The sequence below is a fragment of the Chelonoidis abingdonii genome, chromosome 4, assembly GCF_003597395.2.
Source record: "Chelonoidis abingdonii isolate Lonesome George chromosome 4, CheloAbing_2.0, whole genome shotgun sequence".
Classification (NCBI taxonomy): domain Eukaryota; kingdom Metazoa; phylum Chordata; order Testudines; family Testudinidae; genus Chelonoidis; species Chelonoidis abingdonii.
The window spans coordinates 45,202,986-45,218,981 of record NC_133772.1 but is presented as its reverse complement, the minus strand read 5'-3'; the positions used below and the strand labels follow the sequence as shown (position 1 = coordinate 45,218,981).

The 15,996-nt window shown below is 41.7% G+C and overlaps 1 protein-coding gene across 1 annotated transcript in view; it reads right to left on the bottom strand.

Moving 5' to 3' along the window:
• The window catches only part of SPTY2D1 (SPT2 chromatin protein domain containing 1), a 46,990-nt gene extending 32,376 nt beyond the window's left edge, over positions 1 to 14,614 (bottom strand). The window contains exons 1-4 of the mRNA XM_032765495.2: positions 14,398 to 14,614; positions 3,970 to 4,084; positions 1,957 to 3,330; positions 735 to 894 (exon numbers count right to left, since the gene is read on the bottom strand). Of these exons, the coding sequence (XP_032621386.1) occupies positions 735 to 894; positions 1,957 to 3,330; positions 3,970 to 4,084; positions 14,398 to 14,457 (1,709 nt within the window). The 5' untranslated portion in view covers positions 14,458 to 14,614. The remainder of the gene's footprint in view (positions 1 to 734; positions 895 to 1,956; positions 3,331 to 3,969; positions 4,085 to 14,397) is intronic.
• Between the last annotated feature and the right edge of the window lie 1,382 nt (positions 14,615 to 15,996).

The window sequence follows — 15,996 nt, the reverse complement described above, 5'->3', positions numbered from 1 at the left end:
CTCGTCCATGAATGGTTTGTTCCAGTAGCCCACTTATCGTCAGATTGTCCTGGTTCCTCAACATCTGGCGCGGACCTTGTTAATCCGGGCGACGTCCGAGCCGGCATGACTCTCCTAGTTCGTGTCACTCTCATATTTGAGGTAGGCAGGTGAAGCGTTAGGGGGTCTTTTGCCCAAGGACCCCTACTGGAAAGTTGGGTACCAACTGGGATTTGAAACCCAGTCTCTCGTATCAAAGGGCGGCGCTCTTAACCACTACGCTATTCAGTCGCACGCGCGCGCGCGCACACACACACAGAGTTGTCTTCACTTCTGCTCTAAATCAAATTGGTTTTTTTAACCACTATGACCTTCCACCTCAGTTGGTGGATTGTGGATTTTGGAGCATTTACTAAGATATTTTTAAATGATCCTCAATTATCATTCACATTTTTTCTGATTAAATTCTTCCCTCCAGCTGATTTGGCTCATAATTTTTTTCAGCTTTCTAAAGTTGGCTCTGTTAAAGCATCAAGTATATATATACTACTGGTTTGGACTTTCTTCTGTTTGCACATTTTAAATGTGATCAAGTAATGATCACTTGCAACTAAGCTACCATTAATTTTTAGTTTTGTGATCAGTTCTAGTCTGTTAGAAGAAGCTCTAATAAAGAATTCCCCTAAAGTGTTTAACAATTTACAGTTTCAGAAGAAAAGAGCTGGTCAAACAAAATTAATCTTAATTTCTCTTACTTATTCCGATCATAGCCAAATATTTCTCGAATATGTTTTGATATTTCTTCCTGGGGTTGCCCTTCATCATCAATGAAATCGTCCATTTCAGAATCATACTCTTCATCATCTTCTATTTGCCTTTTATAACTTATAGGTGGAAGAGAAGGCCTTGGAAGACCTAAACAGAAAGAGTAAAAATATTTACAACTTCTGTAACCCATTTGTCACAAAATAATCTTCACTATTGAAATTATTATTTTTCTATTTATGCTCCTCCCCCTTACTTCTCTCCTTTTATTTCTCCTTGATAAATAAATGATTTCACTGGACTCTGTGCAGGTATACCTATGATTTGGAGTACAATTTGCAGCTCTGGGCCGCAGACTGAGTTTTTAAAAAAAACAACTGATTTGGACATTCCAAGAGTCTCAGCAAGAGGAAATATTTCCTCTAAGGGCCACGTATAAGCCAAGTTTCCCATCATTATAGTCAACTGCATCCCAGAGGAACTGCCAGAATGAAAGGTAAATGTATGCCTGCATACTTGCTCAACCATGGAATTTCAAATACACTGGTTTGCAAAAGTGCTATCCTATTTACAACTACAAAGAAATTTATTTTTTAAACTTCACTTCCCCATGCCAAAAAGGTACAGTAAATCCAGACAACACTTACTACGCATACTTCACAGGTTTGTTGTGGGGCCTAATGTTTATGAAGTGCTTTGAAATCCTTGAACAGAAGGCACTATTAAAATTTAATTAATCACAATTTTAAATGGCACCTGGACCTCAGGAATCCTTCATTTCTCTCCCCTTTGCCACTCACCCACCTATCCTTAAAAAGCAGCTCGTGTTTATAAAAGTTACCTGAAAAGAGCTAATTACATTTTTTTTTTTTTTTGGTCAGTTGGACTCCTCCCTCCTTCCTTTCTATTTTTTAATTTTGTTCTTTCTCTTTCCCTGGAAAAGACCTCACCTACCTAAGGATCTTATTTTCTTAGGTGTAAGTGTTAGGTGAAAAGGAAAGAAATATTGCAATGAGAGGCAAGGGGAGAGAAAGAGTCATACTGCTATTTAGTGGCACTCTTCAGAATGCAACTCTGGCTATTAGACAGATTTTTCTAAGTGTATCTACAATTCACTGGCAATTCCGATCAACTTCAACAACAGAAATGTGGAACAAATAATGCATGAAACATATTTATTACACAAAACATTATTTGCTGAAAACAGCATACCTTGTGGATGAAACACTGGTCTATGCCCTGGAGAAGGTCTCGTTCCATTCATTGGTATATTAATTGGTCTGGAGACTAGATTTTTAGATGAGATTGTTTCTGATACAACAGTGCATTTAGGTTTTGGAGGTGCAACTGAGCTGCTGCCTGGTCGCCCAGGTCCCACGCTTGAACTGCCTGACTTTCCAGGTCCTGTCCTCACACTGCTCCTCGGCCGTCCAGGCTCACCCATTCCCACACTGCTCCCCGGCCTGCCCATCCCCGCACTGCTCCCCGGCCGCCCGGGTCCACCCATCCCCGCACTGCTCCCCGGTCTGCCCGTCCCCGCACTGCTGGCCGGCCTACCGGTTCCTGCACTGATCCCCGGCCGCCCGGGCCTGCCCATTCCCACACTGCTCCCCGGCCGCCCAGAGCTGGAATTTTTAACAATTTCATGCTGAGGGGGTGTTGCACTACCCAGTTTTGTATGGACAGAAGCAGATTTTTTCAGACTAGGTTCTTTAGCAGATTGTAGTTTCTGAGCCCCATTAGTGGGTGCTTTTGAACTTGGTGTATGTGCACCTGACCCAAATTTTCCTATTCCATTGACTGAAGATTTACTATGGATGCCTCTCGATGAGCTTTTTAAAGATTCATTTTGTGTAACTTTTGCTTTTTCCACTTGACTGGATTTGGAGGAAGATGATGACCTTGCATGTTTGTCGCTAAACACAGGTCCAGTGGATTTCTTATCAGGACCACACTGAGAAGGGAAACTGCCTTTTGAAGAGGAACGTTTATCCACTGAGTTTTTGCTAAGTTTTGCATTTATAAACTCTTTATGAGAAAACACTTTATTTGAAGAACTTGATGCAGTTACATTCTTAATCTCTTTTTCAGGTTTTTTTTTCTCTTTCTGGATTTCCCCTTTTTTGTTTTTCCGGTCCAAAAATTCTTTTTCTCTCAATTCTTCTGCTGTTCTTGGCCTTTCTTCTGTCTTTTTCACTACTTTTATTTCTACTGGTTCATACTGTTTTTTTTCAGCCAGCCTCAGAAGATCTACAAAGTTCATAGGGGTAGGAGCACTTTTGGGAAGTGCCTTTGGTTTCACTGCAGCTTTGGATGGTTTCTCTTCATACTCCTCTGGTTCATGCTCAGATTCAGTCTGACTGTATTCAAATTGCTCTTCCTCATCTTCTGTCATATATTCTGCATCTGTGCATCGATTGACATTTTCACAAGTCTGCCTCTTTTTAGGCTTCTCTTCAATGGGAATGCCATTATAGCCATAAAAGTTGTCCTTTGTCCGTGAAGCCATAGCTCTTGCTTTTCGATCATGTTTCAGTTCAATACGCTTAGCTAGAAGTTCCTCCTTCTTCCTTTTTGCCTCTAGTTCTGTAAAAGAATATCAGGAAAAGATTTTTCAGTCATGTCTAATCTAAATTTCTGGAGATGAAGAATTCTAGAGGGATTAAGTAAATATTATGAAGAACATGGCTATCATTCAGTCTGAACAACAACAACTATAGGGAACATACACACAACTTTAAAACACCAATGGTTTGAATAAAGTCTATAGCCAAAAGATTTAAAATTAATCCAGATGGGGTTAAAGTGTCTAATTTTTAAAGGCACAATGTTGTGATGTAAAGACAGGAATCCTGGCTTTTTGTCACTTTCAGATACTTAAATACAGTTTATTCAATATTAAAAGCTGTACAAAAGTTCAGAACAATTCCTTGTGCCCGCTCCTGGTTCATGCTATTAGTCCTTTCTGGCTGCTTTGACAGTAAATGTGTAAATGCTGCTGAGCAAACATTTGGATTCACAAATGAGAATGTGTGCAGCCCTGAGGATCACTGCTCTACAGTGGGTTCTGACTCCACAGCAATTACGTAAGGATATTCCAAAGAACGGGGACCTATAACAATGATATTCAAAGGCACGTAAGGAGTAGGGTAAAAATGTCCCAAAGAGAGTCACTGAAGAAGTTCTCCTCCAGTAGGGAACACTCAGAACAACTTTAACAGTTACCTTTTTCCCTAATTTCTTCTTCTTTCCGTCTCAGAAAAGCTTGCACTGCTGCAGAATGGACACCTTTGACTTTTGGATCTTTTTTGGGAGGGCCTACTGCCAAACTGTATCTTTTCTGCAAAGAGAAAGCAAATTGGTCAGAAGAAAACAAAGGTTTTAATATATATAGCTGTTTTTATTAAATGGGAAAATCACAATCAATGAGAAGTTTAGGCTGTCTACACTACAGACAGCTGTACCACTGCACCTGTGCCACTGTGAAGTCTCCTATGCAGCCTCTCTATGTCGGCAGGAGTCGCTCGCCTGCCAACATCGCGCTGGTCACGCTGGTGCTTTTGTCGGTGAAATGTATGTCAGTCACGAGTGTGTTTTTTCAGACCCCTGACCGACAGAAGTTTTGCTGACAAAAGTGCTAGTGTAGACAAAGCCTTAGTAACAGGGATTTATCTGGCTTTAAATACGTTAACGATGAAAGGCAATATTCATTAAGCAACAGACTTCCAACAAGAAATGAGGCAGCTCAGCATTGCACAGGAACAGGCCCTATGTACAAAGGGCGCCATTCTAGGCATAAAATGGACAAGGAACCAGAAAGGAGGAAATGGACCAAAAGAGAAGACAGAAGAAAATCAGAAGGGATGAAGAGGAAAAAAAGTGAGAAAAGGAGGGAGACTGACAACATGTGCAATAGCTACACCAGTGGTCTAGTAGAAACAGCCATTAGAATGGGCCCAGATGCAGCTCTACACTGAGTAGGGGAAAGGAGTACCACACACAACACACGAGCCTTTGTCTGGAGAGTGAGGTAATACACCTCACTCTTGGTTGACTCCCCCTTTCCAGATCGAAAGAGTTTACAGGCTTCATCCAGCCTTCCTTGTCTGCCTGCATACAAACTGGAATCAATATAACTATGTTGGCTTTATTTTATACGATTAGTTATATTCGATGCAAGTCTGTGTGTGGACCCTACTGTCAGGTTAAGAGTAATTTCTTTGGATGTAATTTAATTTGGTAAAAAATCAATTTCCATTACATCCAAATAGGATACTCTTAATCCAAAATATGTGACCACACAAAGATTTGCTCTGACATAACTAAAGGTGTGAAACTGATGTTATGTTAGTTTGAGGCTTACGGGTTACTATCACACAGAACTTACAAGGAGTGGAAGAAGTAAAAAGGAGAAACTAGGGGATTACTGGAACTTCTTCCCTCATATAAGAGACACACTTCAAACTAAAAAGGGTTAGAGAAGGAAATAAAGATGACAATGGATAAGCTAACTGAAATAGGGGAAATCAGTTAAATCAAAAAGCAGCTGGGAGAACCAAAAGAAAAGTAAGGTAATTTTAGAGAGTGTGTATCTTCCTTTCTGCTAATAAGCAAAAGCCATTAGCTAACTGGACTGCTAGGTGAAACAAAATCACTCTGTAAAATTTTGAGATTTCCCTCATTTGAAAGAATTGCCTGGGGAAGTGAGCTGAAATCCTGCCATATATCAAACTGTAAGTATTTCTACAGCTGGCAGCACGCTGAAACACACCATCAATGGGGGGTGGCTAGTCTCCTTCAACAAAAACCACCACTAAGACACTTAATTTAAGAAATTATTCTACTGGGTAACATCTGGAAAAAGAAACCTATGGCCAAACACCTAGGAGGTAGAAAAACTGGTTAGCAGTGTAATTTTACTCAAGACTTATGTATATGGCCAATTGGAGTTTTTTAGCTCTAATTTCTGATGAAGACTGCAACATACTAACACAAATACTTTGAGTGTTTTATATAAAAATATGAGCATGTGTTAAAACAAATATGTTTACTAAGATTCAAGGTTCAGAGGATTATTTCTACTAAGCACTAAGCCAAAACTGGTTCTTAGAACACCAGCTGCAAGGCTCCTGTAGCAGCTGTTTAAAAGTTGCCTTTTAGTAATTCCTGAAATTGCTAAAGCAAAACTAAAAAAAACCCACAATCTCATTTCAGTAGCAAAACCTGACATTCAACATCAAGTTTATGAGCTTTCTACAACCTGAATGTATCTATTGATAGATATGTCTATGCATAAAATGTATCTTCACAATCTGAGGACTTCCTGCAAACCTCTTACTCCTTTGAGTAGCTCTTAACTCACACAAACAACAATCCTTTGCACTTGCAATTGAAATCAGTGGTACTAATCATCTTAATAATGACAACTAGAGAAGGTAAAGATTTCCAGGGTTGGGCCCCTCATTTGAAAGGCACCAATAGCAGTTTTGTTAGTAGTTCACCTTTCCTGTTGGGTACAAAATAAAATGTCCGGGGAACTAAACAGTTCCTGGAGCAGCCGGAGCCCCAGGGCCTTTAAATCGCCACTCAAGCCCTGCTGCCAGAGCCCCGGAGGTAGCAGCAGCAGGGCTTCAGAGGTGATTTAAAGGGCCCAGGGCTCCCTGCACCACCCAGAGCCCCGGGCCCTTTAAAGCGCCGCCTGAGCCCCGCTGCCGGAGCCCTGGGGTTACCATGTTATATCGAACCCGTGTTATACCGGGTCGCATTATATCAGGGTAGAGGTGTATTTACACATCATCAAGACTGGTCTTTTTGTTGACAGTTTCAGACTGAAAGGACAAAGACTGGGCTACCCTCTCATTCTTAGAAGAGATCCGTCCAGAACAAGGTTGACGCACACTGGTGAGCAGTTTAGAGAATGCTGCACTGCTACTACCGGTTCTATTATTGCTCTGTGGATGATTTCATTCCTAAAGCTGATAACGCATTTCACCAACAGTAAATTCACATTTGAAAATTTATCATTCAATTTCTACAAATGATTTTAAAAAATAATGAATGTACAAAATAGAAATTTTGTTTAAGAGCTTTGTACAAGAGAACCTCTTGGCAAAAAATGCTTTACATATAGCAGGGCCAAACGCAGAAAGATCTATCACATTAGAAAGGCTTATAAAGAAATTAAGGGTTAGAGAAGCATTTTTGAGCACTGTATTACAATGCAGCAAAATACACTGCTTTCTGGTGAATAAGCAGCATTACAAGCAATCCCTCTCAACATCCTTTGTGTGGGAACTTGTACAAGAGTATATAGTAATATTTTTAAAATGAGTTTTTCCTTTCCCAGTCAAGGAAGCTTTCTAAATATCTTTCTATTTGATCTTGAAGATGCAGCTATCAAACACCGTTCAAATTATTTACAGTATTTCTCATGTTATGAATCACTAGTTCTGCTCCAAGAAGTATTTTCTTCAAACTCTGTTTGTACACATTGTGCAATGAGTAACCAGAAAAGATTTATAAGTTTAGCTCTATTTAAAAAATGAACAGTTGGTCTGAAGCACAAAGCTGTTCCAGAACCATCCACACAATGATTATTCTAAACTGTGAGCTACTCCAACATCAGTTTCCTGGAATGATAGACAAGATAAGCATGAACATTCTACTTTTTACCAAGTAAGCAGCAGCTACACCAATCAAGTTTCACACGGTTATCAGAAAGTTTGTCAAAGGAATGGAAAAACAGCCTTTAGAAAAGAGCAGGTCAAGCTATTCTGGAACACTGTGCTTCTCAAACTGTAAACACTGATTACCTCTCAGGGTAGCAACTGACATCAACTCTATGGCTAAATATTGCTGAAGTGTACCACATTGGCTTTGCTTTCTCACAAAATACAAGATACATTTTCAAGGCTCATCTTCTGGGCACTGGAGGCGCCTTTCCTCAACTGTATATTGTGTGCCTTAAAGTACTGAAAAAATTATTCATCCCACTAATGAGCTTTATCGTTAGAAGATATTCTCTTCCCCACCATCCTCCTCCAAGGCTCCTTCATGCTCAGAGGATGCAAATTTTTACCTCGCCCTCCCTGAATTTTGTCCACAGCCAGCCAACCCCTACTGGAAAACGTGTGTGTACTCCCAGGGGTACATGTACTCATGGCTGAGAACTACTGAGGTAAACTATTCAAAAACCTCAAAGTTGATGTTCATCTGGAAAGTTTCCTTGAACAGAATCTTGCATATCTTTGCTTACAGGGACAACTAAAAAAATCAGTCTGAACATTTTATACGTTATTTTCATAAAACCAAAGATTACAGTAGCTAAAAATGATCACAGAAAAATATTTTTCTGCTTATGCATTTGACATTTATCAATAGCAAGTTTCACTGTTCCCTCCCATATAGTCATTTCCCCTTGATTGTGTCTTCTACATAGCAATAGAGATTAATTTAAAAAAAATGAAAAGTCAGATCCCTACATACATTTTGTTCACAAACTCTGCCGGACCCTTGAGCTCAGTTGTGAAAGCAAATCAAGCTCAGAATAAAACAAAAATCTTCAGTCCAGATCGGCATTTTATATCACATCCTACGGCTTGCCCATTGTCACACAGAAGTTGGTTTAATACAGTAGTTCTTAACCTTCACTGCAGCCTGCATCCCTTCGGTTCTCAAAATATGTTCTCGCACTCCTTATCAAAAATCAAAATATGTTTTCACACCCCTTATCAAAAATCATTGAAGTAGGTCAGTTCTTAAAACTTAGATATATTTTTTGTTTGTATATTACAGTAATGGTAAAAGTGTATGTTAATAAATACATAGGTTTGATGAAACAAAGTAGTTGTACTTAGGCGCCTGTGCTTAATTTGTTTTCGATGCTTTACCTTCTAAAATATCTGGCATGTCTCACACCCCTCAGAAAGGGCATCTCACCCCCTAGGGGGTGCATGCACCCCAGGTTAAGAACCACTGGTCTAACAGGATGCTATTTCTAGGATCTGGTTTATGAGGTGAGCCACAGTTATATGAACCCTGTATGGGCAGGTCTACACTACCCGCCAGATCAGCAGGTAACAATTGATCTATCAGGAGTCGATTAATTGATCCCTGAGCACCTTCCTGTCGACTCCAGTACTCTATTGTAGCTGAAGTTGCGTATCTTAAGTCAATCCCCGCCCTTAGAACAGACCAGCGCTAAGTGTGGACTGACTGTGGGTAGGCATGTCATGTTTTTACTCTACATCAGGTCCCATCTTCATATTTCATATGCAGAAATAACATGCCCAAAGTTTCCACTGCCCATGAGAGGAGGTAATACACATTCCAATGAGCACCAGAAGGTCTTTTCTCTTCAGCTGCTCACAGCCTTTTTCAAGTATACACTTTGGGTTATAAGCTCTGTTGGCTTGACCTGTTCATAGCTGTTTGTGCATTGGTGCTACTTCTCAGCAATAGAAAGAAATTTTATAGGGAAGGGGCTTTTATAATGATGTACTATAAACCATGTTACTGACATCCACGTGTCTGCAAATTCTGCTGGAGGCTACTTCTTCAGCATTTAACTTGCACTGCAGCCATTTAAATCCATCAGCATTAGTCCACATGGTTCAATTTATTCACTTACCATATATCTAAGTGTGATTTACCAAAAAATAACATTTCTTCAATCAGTGCAGGTCTACAGGAAAGTTGTTTCAGTTCTTGGTGACCTCCATGAGATTTAAGTCCTATTCTCTTTCAGGTTTCTAATTGCTGTGTTTTACAAATTCTCTATAACAAGGATTGGCCCTTCATCAGAAGTAGATCTCCCTTGTCAGTGGATTTCAATCTGGGGCCTGAAGACTATGTCTAAGGGGTCTGTGAAAGGTTTTCCTTACCACAGAACAATGGTTTTCAACCTGTGGGCTCCACAGACTATGTCTAAGATTTCCAAATGGGTCCACAACTCCATTTGAAATTTTTTAGGGGTCCGGAAATGAAAAAAGGTTGAAAACCTAAGCATTTCAGTTACTGATGAGAGAGGTTCCTCGCAGCAGTCAGAGAACAAAACTAGATAAAGGGGTGATTTTGGTTGTAACTATTCTCAAAGTGTGTGTTAAAATGTTTGTAATTTTATTTTACATATACAATATTTTGCACTTTTATAGTATCTTCCATCCAAATATCTCAAAGCACTTTATCTTCATTAAGCCAAAGAACACCTCTGTGAAGTAGAGAAGTCTCCACTTATCACAAATGGGGAAATGGAGACAAGAGTTTAATCCTGCACCCATTGAAGGCAATGGTAAAACTCCCACTGATTAATATGGTGCATGATCAAGGTACTAATGCCCAAATCCTGAAAGGTATTTAGGTTCCTAACTTCCATTGGCATCGATGGAAGTTAAGCACCTAAATACTTTCGAGGATCTGGGCCTAAGTGACTTGCCCAAGGTCACATTAGAAACCTGTGCTAGAGCTGAATATAGAATATATAATACTGAAACCACTGCACAGCACAATATCTACAACACACAGGTAAATATGTACTTGCACTGCACCACAAGGGGCATATCACTTTTCTGCAGCTGCTATGGAAACTTTTGGCAATATCTGCCTAATAAGCTCATTACCCAGATGTATATACTCATCGTGGTATTTACTGATAACTTTACAAGGAGTTTGCTTTAAAAAAGCCAACATTTCCCTTCTTACCTTGTAATGGGAATACTCTCTGAATTAAACTACTACTTATAACACATTTTATTATTTCTGAACTTGATTTTCTATGGGGAGATGAACAGGTATACAATTTTACTGGGACGTGATACAATACTATCATTCACCATCATCACCATCATCCATGCAAATTCCAAAGGGACACAGCCTCCTTGCAGCTCGAATACCACTCCAGCTGATCTCCAGGTAAGTCCTTAAGACAGTCTGGCTGGATGTTCAGTCTATGACTTTCTTTGGTAATCTTATTGCGCCACTGAAGCTTTTGGTGACCATCTAACCACCATTCATGTAGCAGCATTAGTTGGCAAACAGGAGTTGTTTAGTTAAAAACAGTGATAGTATAACAAATTACATTATTGACAAAAGTGCTTAATTTCTTTCGAAAAAAGTATTTTTCTTTTGATAATGACAAATTTAGTGAACTTTCACACAGATAACCTTTTATATAAATAAGTGATGGAGAACACCACTTTGGCTTCTAGCAAAGGGCAACTCCTTAGAAACTTAATGGGATGAAGCAATTATAAACCTTTTCTACTAAAAGCACATTTAAATTTGAACATATAGGTAGAACCAACACCAGTTATGCAGCCAGAAAAGGATGTTGAATAACTGATCAAATGTTCTGGCTGATGAACTTGAAAGTAGTGTTTTTGTTCCAGTTCCAAGAAAGACTCCCACCTTAATTGCTCCTCCTAAAATAACCATTTATGGCCCAAATTGGAGCCAAGCTGTTTCTATGCTAGACCCAATTACAGCCCCTCCTCTCTGAATTGTTGCCTGGAGTTCAAAAGTCTGGGATTCAGAGGCTCTAGATCAGAGGTGGGCAAACTACAGCCCGAAGGCCACATCCGGCCTGTCAGACCATTTAATCCGGCCCTCAGCTCCCGCCGGAGAATGAAGTCAGGGGTCTGCCCTGCTCCGCACAGCTCCCAGGAAGCAGCCGGCATGATCCCCCCTCCAGCTCCTAAGTAGTACGTGGAGGCTTGGCCAGGCAGCTCTGCGCGCCGTCCCGTCCGCAGCCACCGCCCCTGCAGCTCCCATTGGCCGCAGTTCCCAGCCAACAGGAGCTGCAGGGATGGCACCTGCAGATGTGGCAGCGTGCAGACTGCGCCTCAGAGCAGGAGGGGGAACATGCTTCCAGGAACTGCTTGCGGTAAGTGTCACTGGGAACCTGCACCTCTGAGCCCCCTCCCCCCATGCCCCAATCCCCTGCCACAGCCCTGATCCTCCTCCTGCTCTCCGAACCCCTCAACCCCAGATCCCCCCCTTGTATCTCAAGACCCTCATCCTCAGCTCCACCCCAGAGCCATCTAAAGTGAATGATACATAGATGGGAAAGACTGCAGAGCAAGCTTGCCAGTGCCCTTAAACTGACCTTCTCAAATACTCAGCCTTTCCGCACTCCCTCAGTGACAACATTAAGCAACCAGTTTTGGTTTTCCAGTTTTAAAAATCTCATTGCCAATGACTTTATTCCACCCAAAAAGCTATGTTGCAAGAACATTAAGGTTACAGCAGAAGTCAGGAAAAGGCTACAGTGAAGTTGCAGACTTTATCTATGACCTTAATGAGCATGCACTACAATACAGTCTAACTTAAAGACCACATATTAGTTCTAAAAAATACAAATATACTTTTCTACAAATCAGATGGCATATGCACAGCACCCTGGTTTTTTTCATTGTCATGAAGTGAAACATATTGTCTTCATTAACACTCACATACTAAAACCTTATTTACAGTAAATAAGCCTTCCTTGAGTAAAATTCAGGGAATAAGTTAAGAAAGACACTAATCTAGCTGTGATTTTGTGGTTTTTATACGTCAGGAAGTTTTGCTAATTACTCTGTACGGTACGTTTAACATAATGTATGATGCAAAAGTATGGTTTATTGTATACCTTTCATACAAATGGCTTTCATAAACTCAGGCATACACAAACATTTTGTATTTCTGTGTATCTAAGGTTATAGAAAAATTTATTAAATTGCAGTGTATGTGATCATTAAAGATGATATTGCACAGAATACACAGACAGGGGGAGTTACCTAGCATATGAAATCATAACTTAATTGACTTTCCATAGTGTGAGTCCTTAGTTGCACAACTTCAATATTCTCTTCACATAATTTCTTACATTTTTCTAAAAGAAAAAAAATAAAACAAAATGTTCTTAACTGTCCTGCTGGTTTGCAAAGAACTGACAATAGCATGTGTAAATTCTATAATCCAAAATTATTCTGCAGAATTATTCTGCTAGACCACACTAAACCACAGTGTCCCTTACATTTGAAGTCAACAGCAGGCAGGGGTGCCTTAGATATCTATCTTCAGAAGCCCACAAGAAATAGCCTCTCCTACACCTTGGCAGCTGCACCTAAAGACCACATAGCAGAGTTCCCCCCACTGCACACCTCACTGAGAACAGCAACCTTTCCTAAGCCCCTCCACACTACACAGATGGCCTTGCCTACAAGCAGAAGTTGCACTAATTTCACTTATATCAGCACAGGGAGACAAGGAAGCCTCAACTCCTGTACACCTGAAATGCATTTTTTCACTCTACAATTAAGTTAACCATGCAAGTAAATCCTGCTGATCCAGCTTCCTTTGAAGACAATGGCTATGGCTAAACACCTATTAAAAGGAGCAGGACTGGGCCCTTGAATAGTATAGAACCTCTGATTGGAAATGAGAGTTGTTTCAACAATGCATAGTAACAACATGCAACTATTTAAGATAGGAAGCAAATACAAGTATTCCATTAAAACTGCAGGAGAAAACTGAGTAGACATGTAATTTTAAAGGTGCAAGACATCTAACTACTACAAGACAGAAACAGATCAAGTGTTAGGGATAGAATACAACATACAGGCAAATGAATTACCTGTCAAGACAAAAGTTAAAAGTTCTGTTTTTCCTGCAATTGCTGATCAATCACTAATACCAAAAGGCAAATGCCTCCACCCTACCCCAAGATCTACACCAAGATAAGTGAAGATATCAAATGTCACCAGGGAAACAGAACCTCAAAGCTCTGACTGAAGAATGGACAAGATTGCTACAGTATTTATCAACAGAAAATTTCTTTAACTAGCTGAAGTGATCACTGCTAGAAAATGAGAAAAGTTCCTTGCCCTTGCGAAACAGATACACTGTGTTAGAAGTAATTTCAGCCCTTGCCAGTCAAGGGTAGCAGAGACAGGAGCAGGAAATCCAAACCATCAAGCGACTTGCCCCTACTTGCTTTCAGATTTCACATATACCAGTTAACTGGCTCATTTTATGCACAAATCTACATTAATTCCACATAAAACTGATTTTATTTTGCTTGTTGTAAAAGAGAACAAAGGCTGACGTTAATTTGGCTTTAAATGTTGTACACAGAAAAAAAGAAATTAATCCCAGCACACTGCAGTTTTCCACCTGCCACAGCTGCCTTCTTCATTTCACAGCGATCAAACCTAGAAAAGATCTGGGGCTGCTTACGAAGTGCACTGCTCCCGGACGGTCTTTCTTTCTGCCTCTTTGTCCCACACTGGAAACAAACGTCAACTCTATTTTAAACGCAAGCGAAAAGGATGATCCCACCTGGAGCCCAGTAACTGCAGATCCCTGCAAACATTTCACCGGAATGCGCGTCTCATTCCGGGCCGCCGGACAGAGCAGACGGAGGACAAGCCCACTCCGCTTCCGCAGCGCTGGGAACCGGGGCTGGAAACGCCCCCGCCGCGCTGCTCCAGGGAATTGATAACAGACTCTTGGCTGGCAGTGACATCAAAGGCTCGGCTCGGCCCGGCCCGTGCCCCCCCCAGCTCACCCCCCCCGACTCGCCCCACCTACCAGCTCAGGTCCCCCCAGCTCTCACGAAAGCCTCCTCAGCGCCCCCCCCCCACGGCCTTCCCCTGCCCCCCTCCGGGCTCTCACCGACACCGCGCTCAGCCCCTGCTGCTCAGACGCCACCATCAGGATCTCCCGGAAATCCATGTCTGCCTGGGGCTGGGTCCGGCGGCGAGACGGGCCCCAGACCTCCCAGCTGAGGAGGCTTCACTCCAGCTGCGACTCCCCCCCCTAACCACTTCCGGCCCCCCACAGCCGACGACTGCGCCGAGCCAACGTCTTATATGACCTCGTACACGTCACCACCTTTAGACGTCACTTCCTGGTCAACGTCACATTCCTCCCCGTGCCTGAGACACGTGTCATCAACAACACGTGACTCGGGTTCTACTGTCTCCACCTCTTCCCGGCGGCAGGGAGAGGGAATCAGCGCTTTAGGCCCCGCCCCCCAGGTGCGGGGACCGAGGGGATCAGGTGGGAGCTGTAGCCGGTCTCCAGGGTGGGATCAGAGCTCTGGCTCCGCCCCCAAGGAGCGGGAAGGGTGGGGGAATCAGGGTTGGCCCCAGGGTACAAGTAGGTGGGAATCCGCTGACCAATCCTTCCACCTGTCTTTAGGATGGAAGGGAGGGGAATCAGAGCTACACACTCTTTTGCCCAGGATGCAGGGAATTGGGGAATCAGTGGTACCTGCTCCCCACCCTTCCCCCCAAAAAATGCAGGGAGGAGAGAATCAGGCCTCTATACTCTCTCTGATGCAGTCTGCAATAGTGGTGGGATTCAGAGCTGCACAACAAGCCCCAAATATTCCTAAACTAATTAAAATTTTAAATTCTAGGTACAAGTTCTAGAACATGTTGCAAACTACTCGCTTCTCGACCTGGCATCACCAGTCTTGCTAACTTGCAGTTTCATGGCAACTTCTGTGACACTTGTTTTTCTTGAAGCATCAGTTCCTGGAATCGTGATTGTAATGGATTCTCAGTTTTCATTTTTTAAAAAGTAATTTTTAGCTCTTCTGGTTGCAGAGAAAACGTGACACCAAAAGACTCAAAAGCCAGGTAGTTAATGAAAATAACCCAATTTTTGTTGTTTTTTTAAAATCTCATAAGTTTAAGATGATCTCATGATTTTTTGGAGTGGCAGATTTATGCTTTTTGAATACTTGGAGTGGGCAATACTGCATCACAAAACTTCAGAAGGGCAAACATACACTTCAGGAAAGAGCGTGGTGGGCTGTGTGTGCCCTCTCCTTCCTCCCCGTACACACATAAATTGGACTCCTAAAATACTTGGTAGCCTAACATTACTCAGAATTCTATATAGGAGCAAAATCTGTAGCCAAACTCTAAATGCAAACTTCATGAATGGGACAAAATCCCAACAAAAATCCCATATTTGCAGTTCTGCAAAAATTAGGAACTCTCAAAAAAGACTGTAAGCCAATTTCTCTTTGGCTGTCAAGATATGAAAAAGGGCACTCTGTTTCTGGTGCTGTGTCAACTAAAGCAGCAGGCACTCTGTGTACCAAAAATGGAAAACCCGATAACACTTTCCATTCCCACATAGCAGCAGGTCTGAGCAATGCTCAACTACAGAACAACAGAGTAAACATCTCAACCCAAACTCAGATGTTCCTCAGATCATTGACAAAACCCCAAAAGACAACACAAACCACTGAGAAGAACA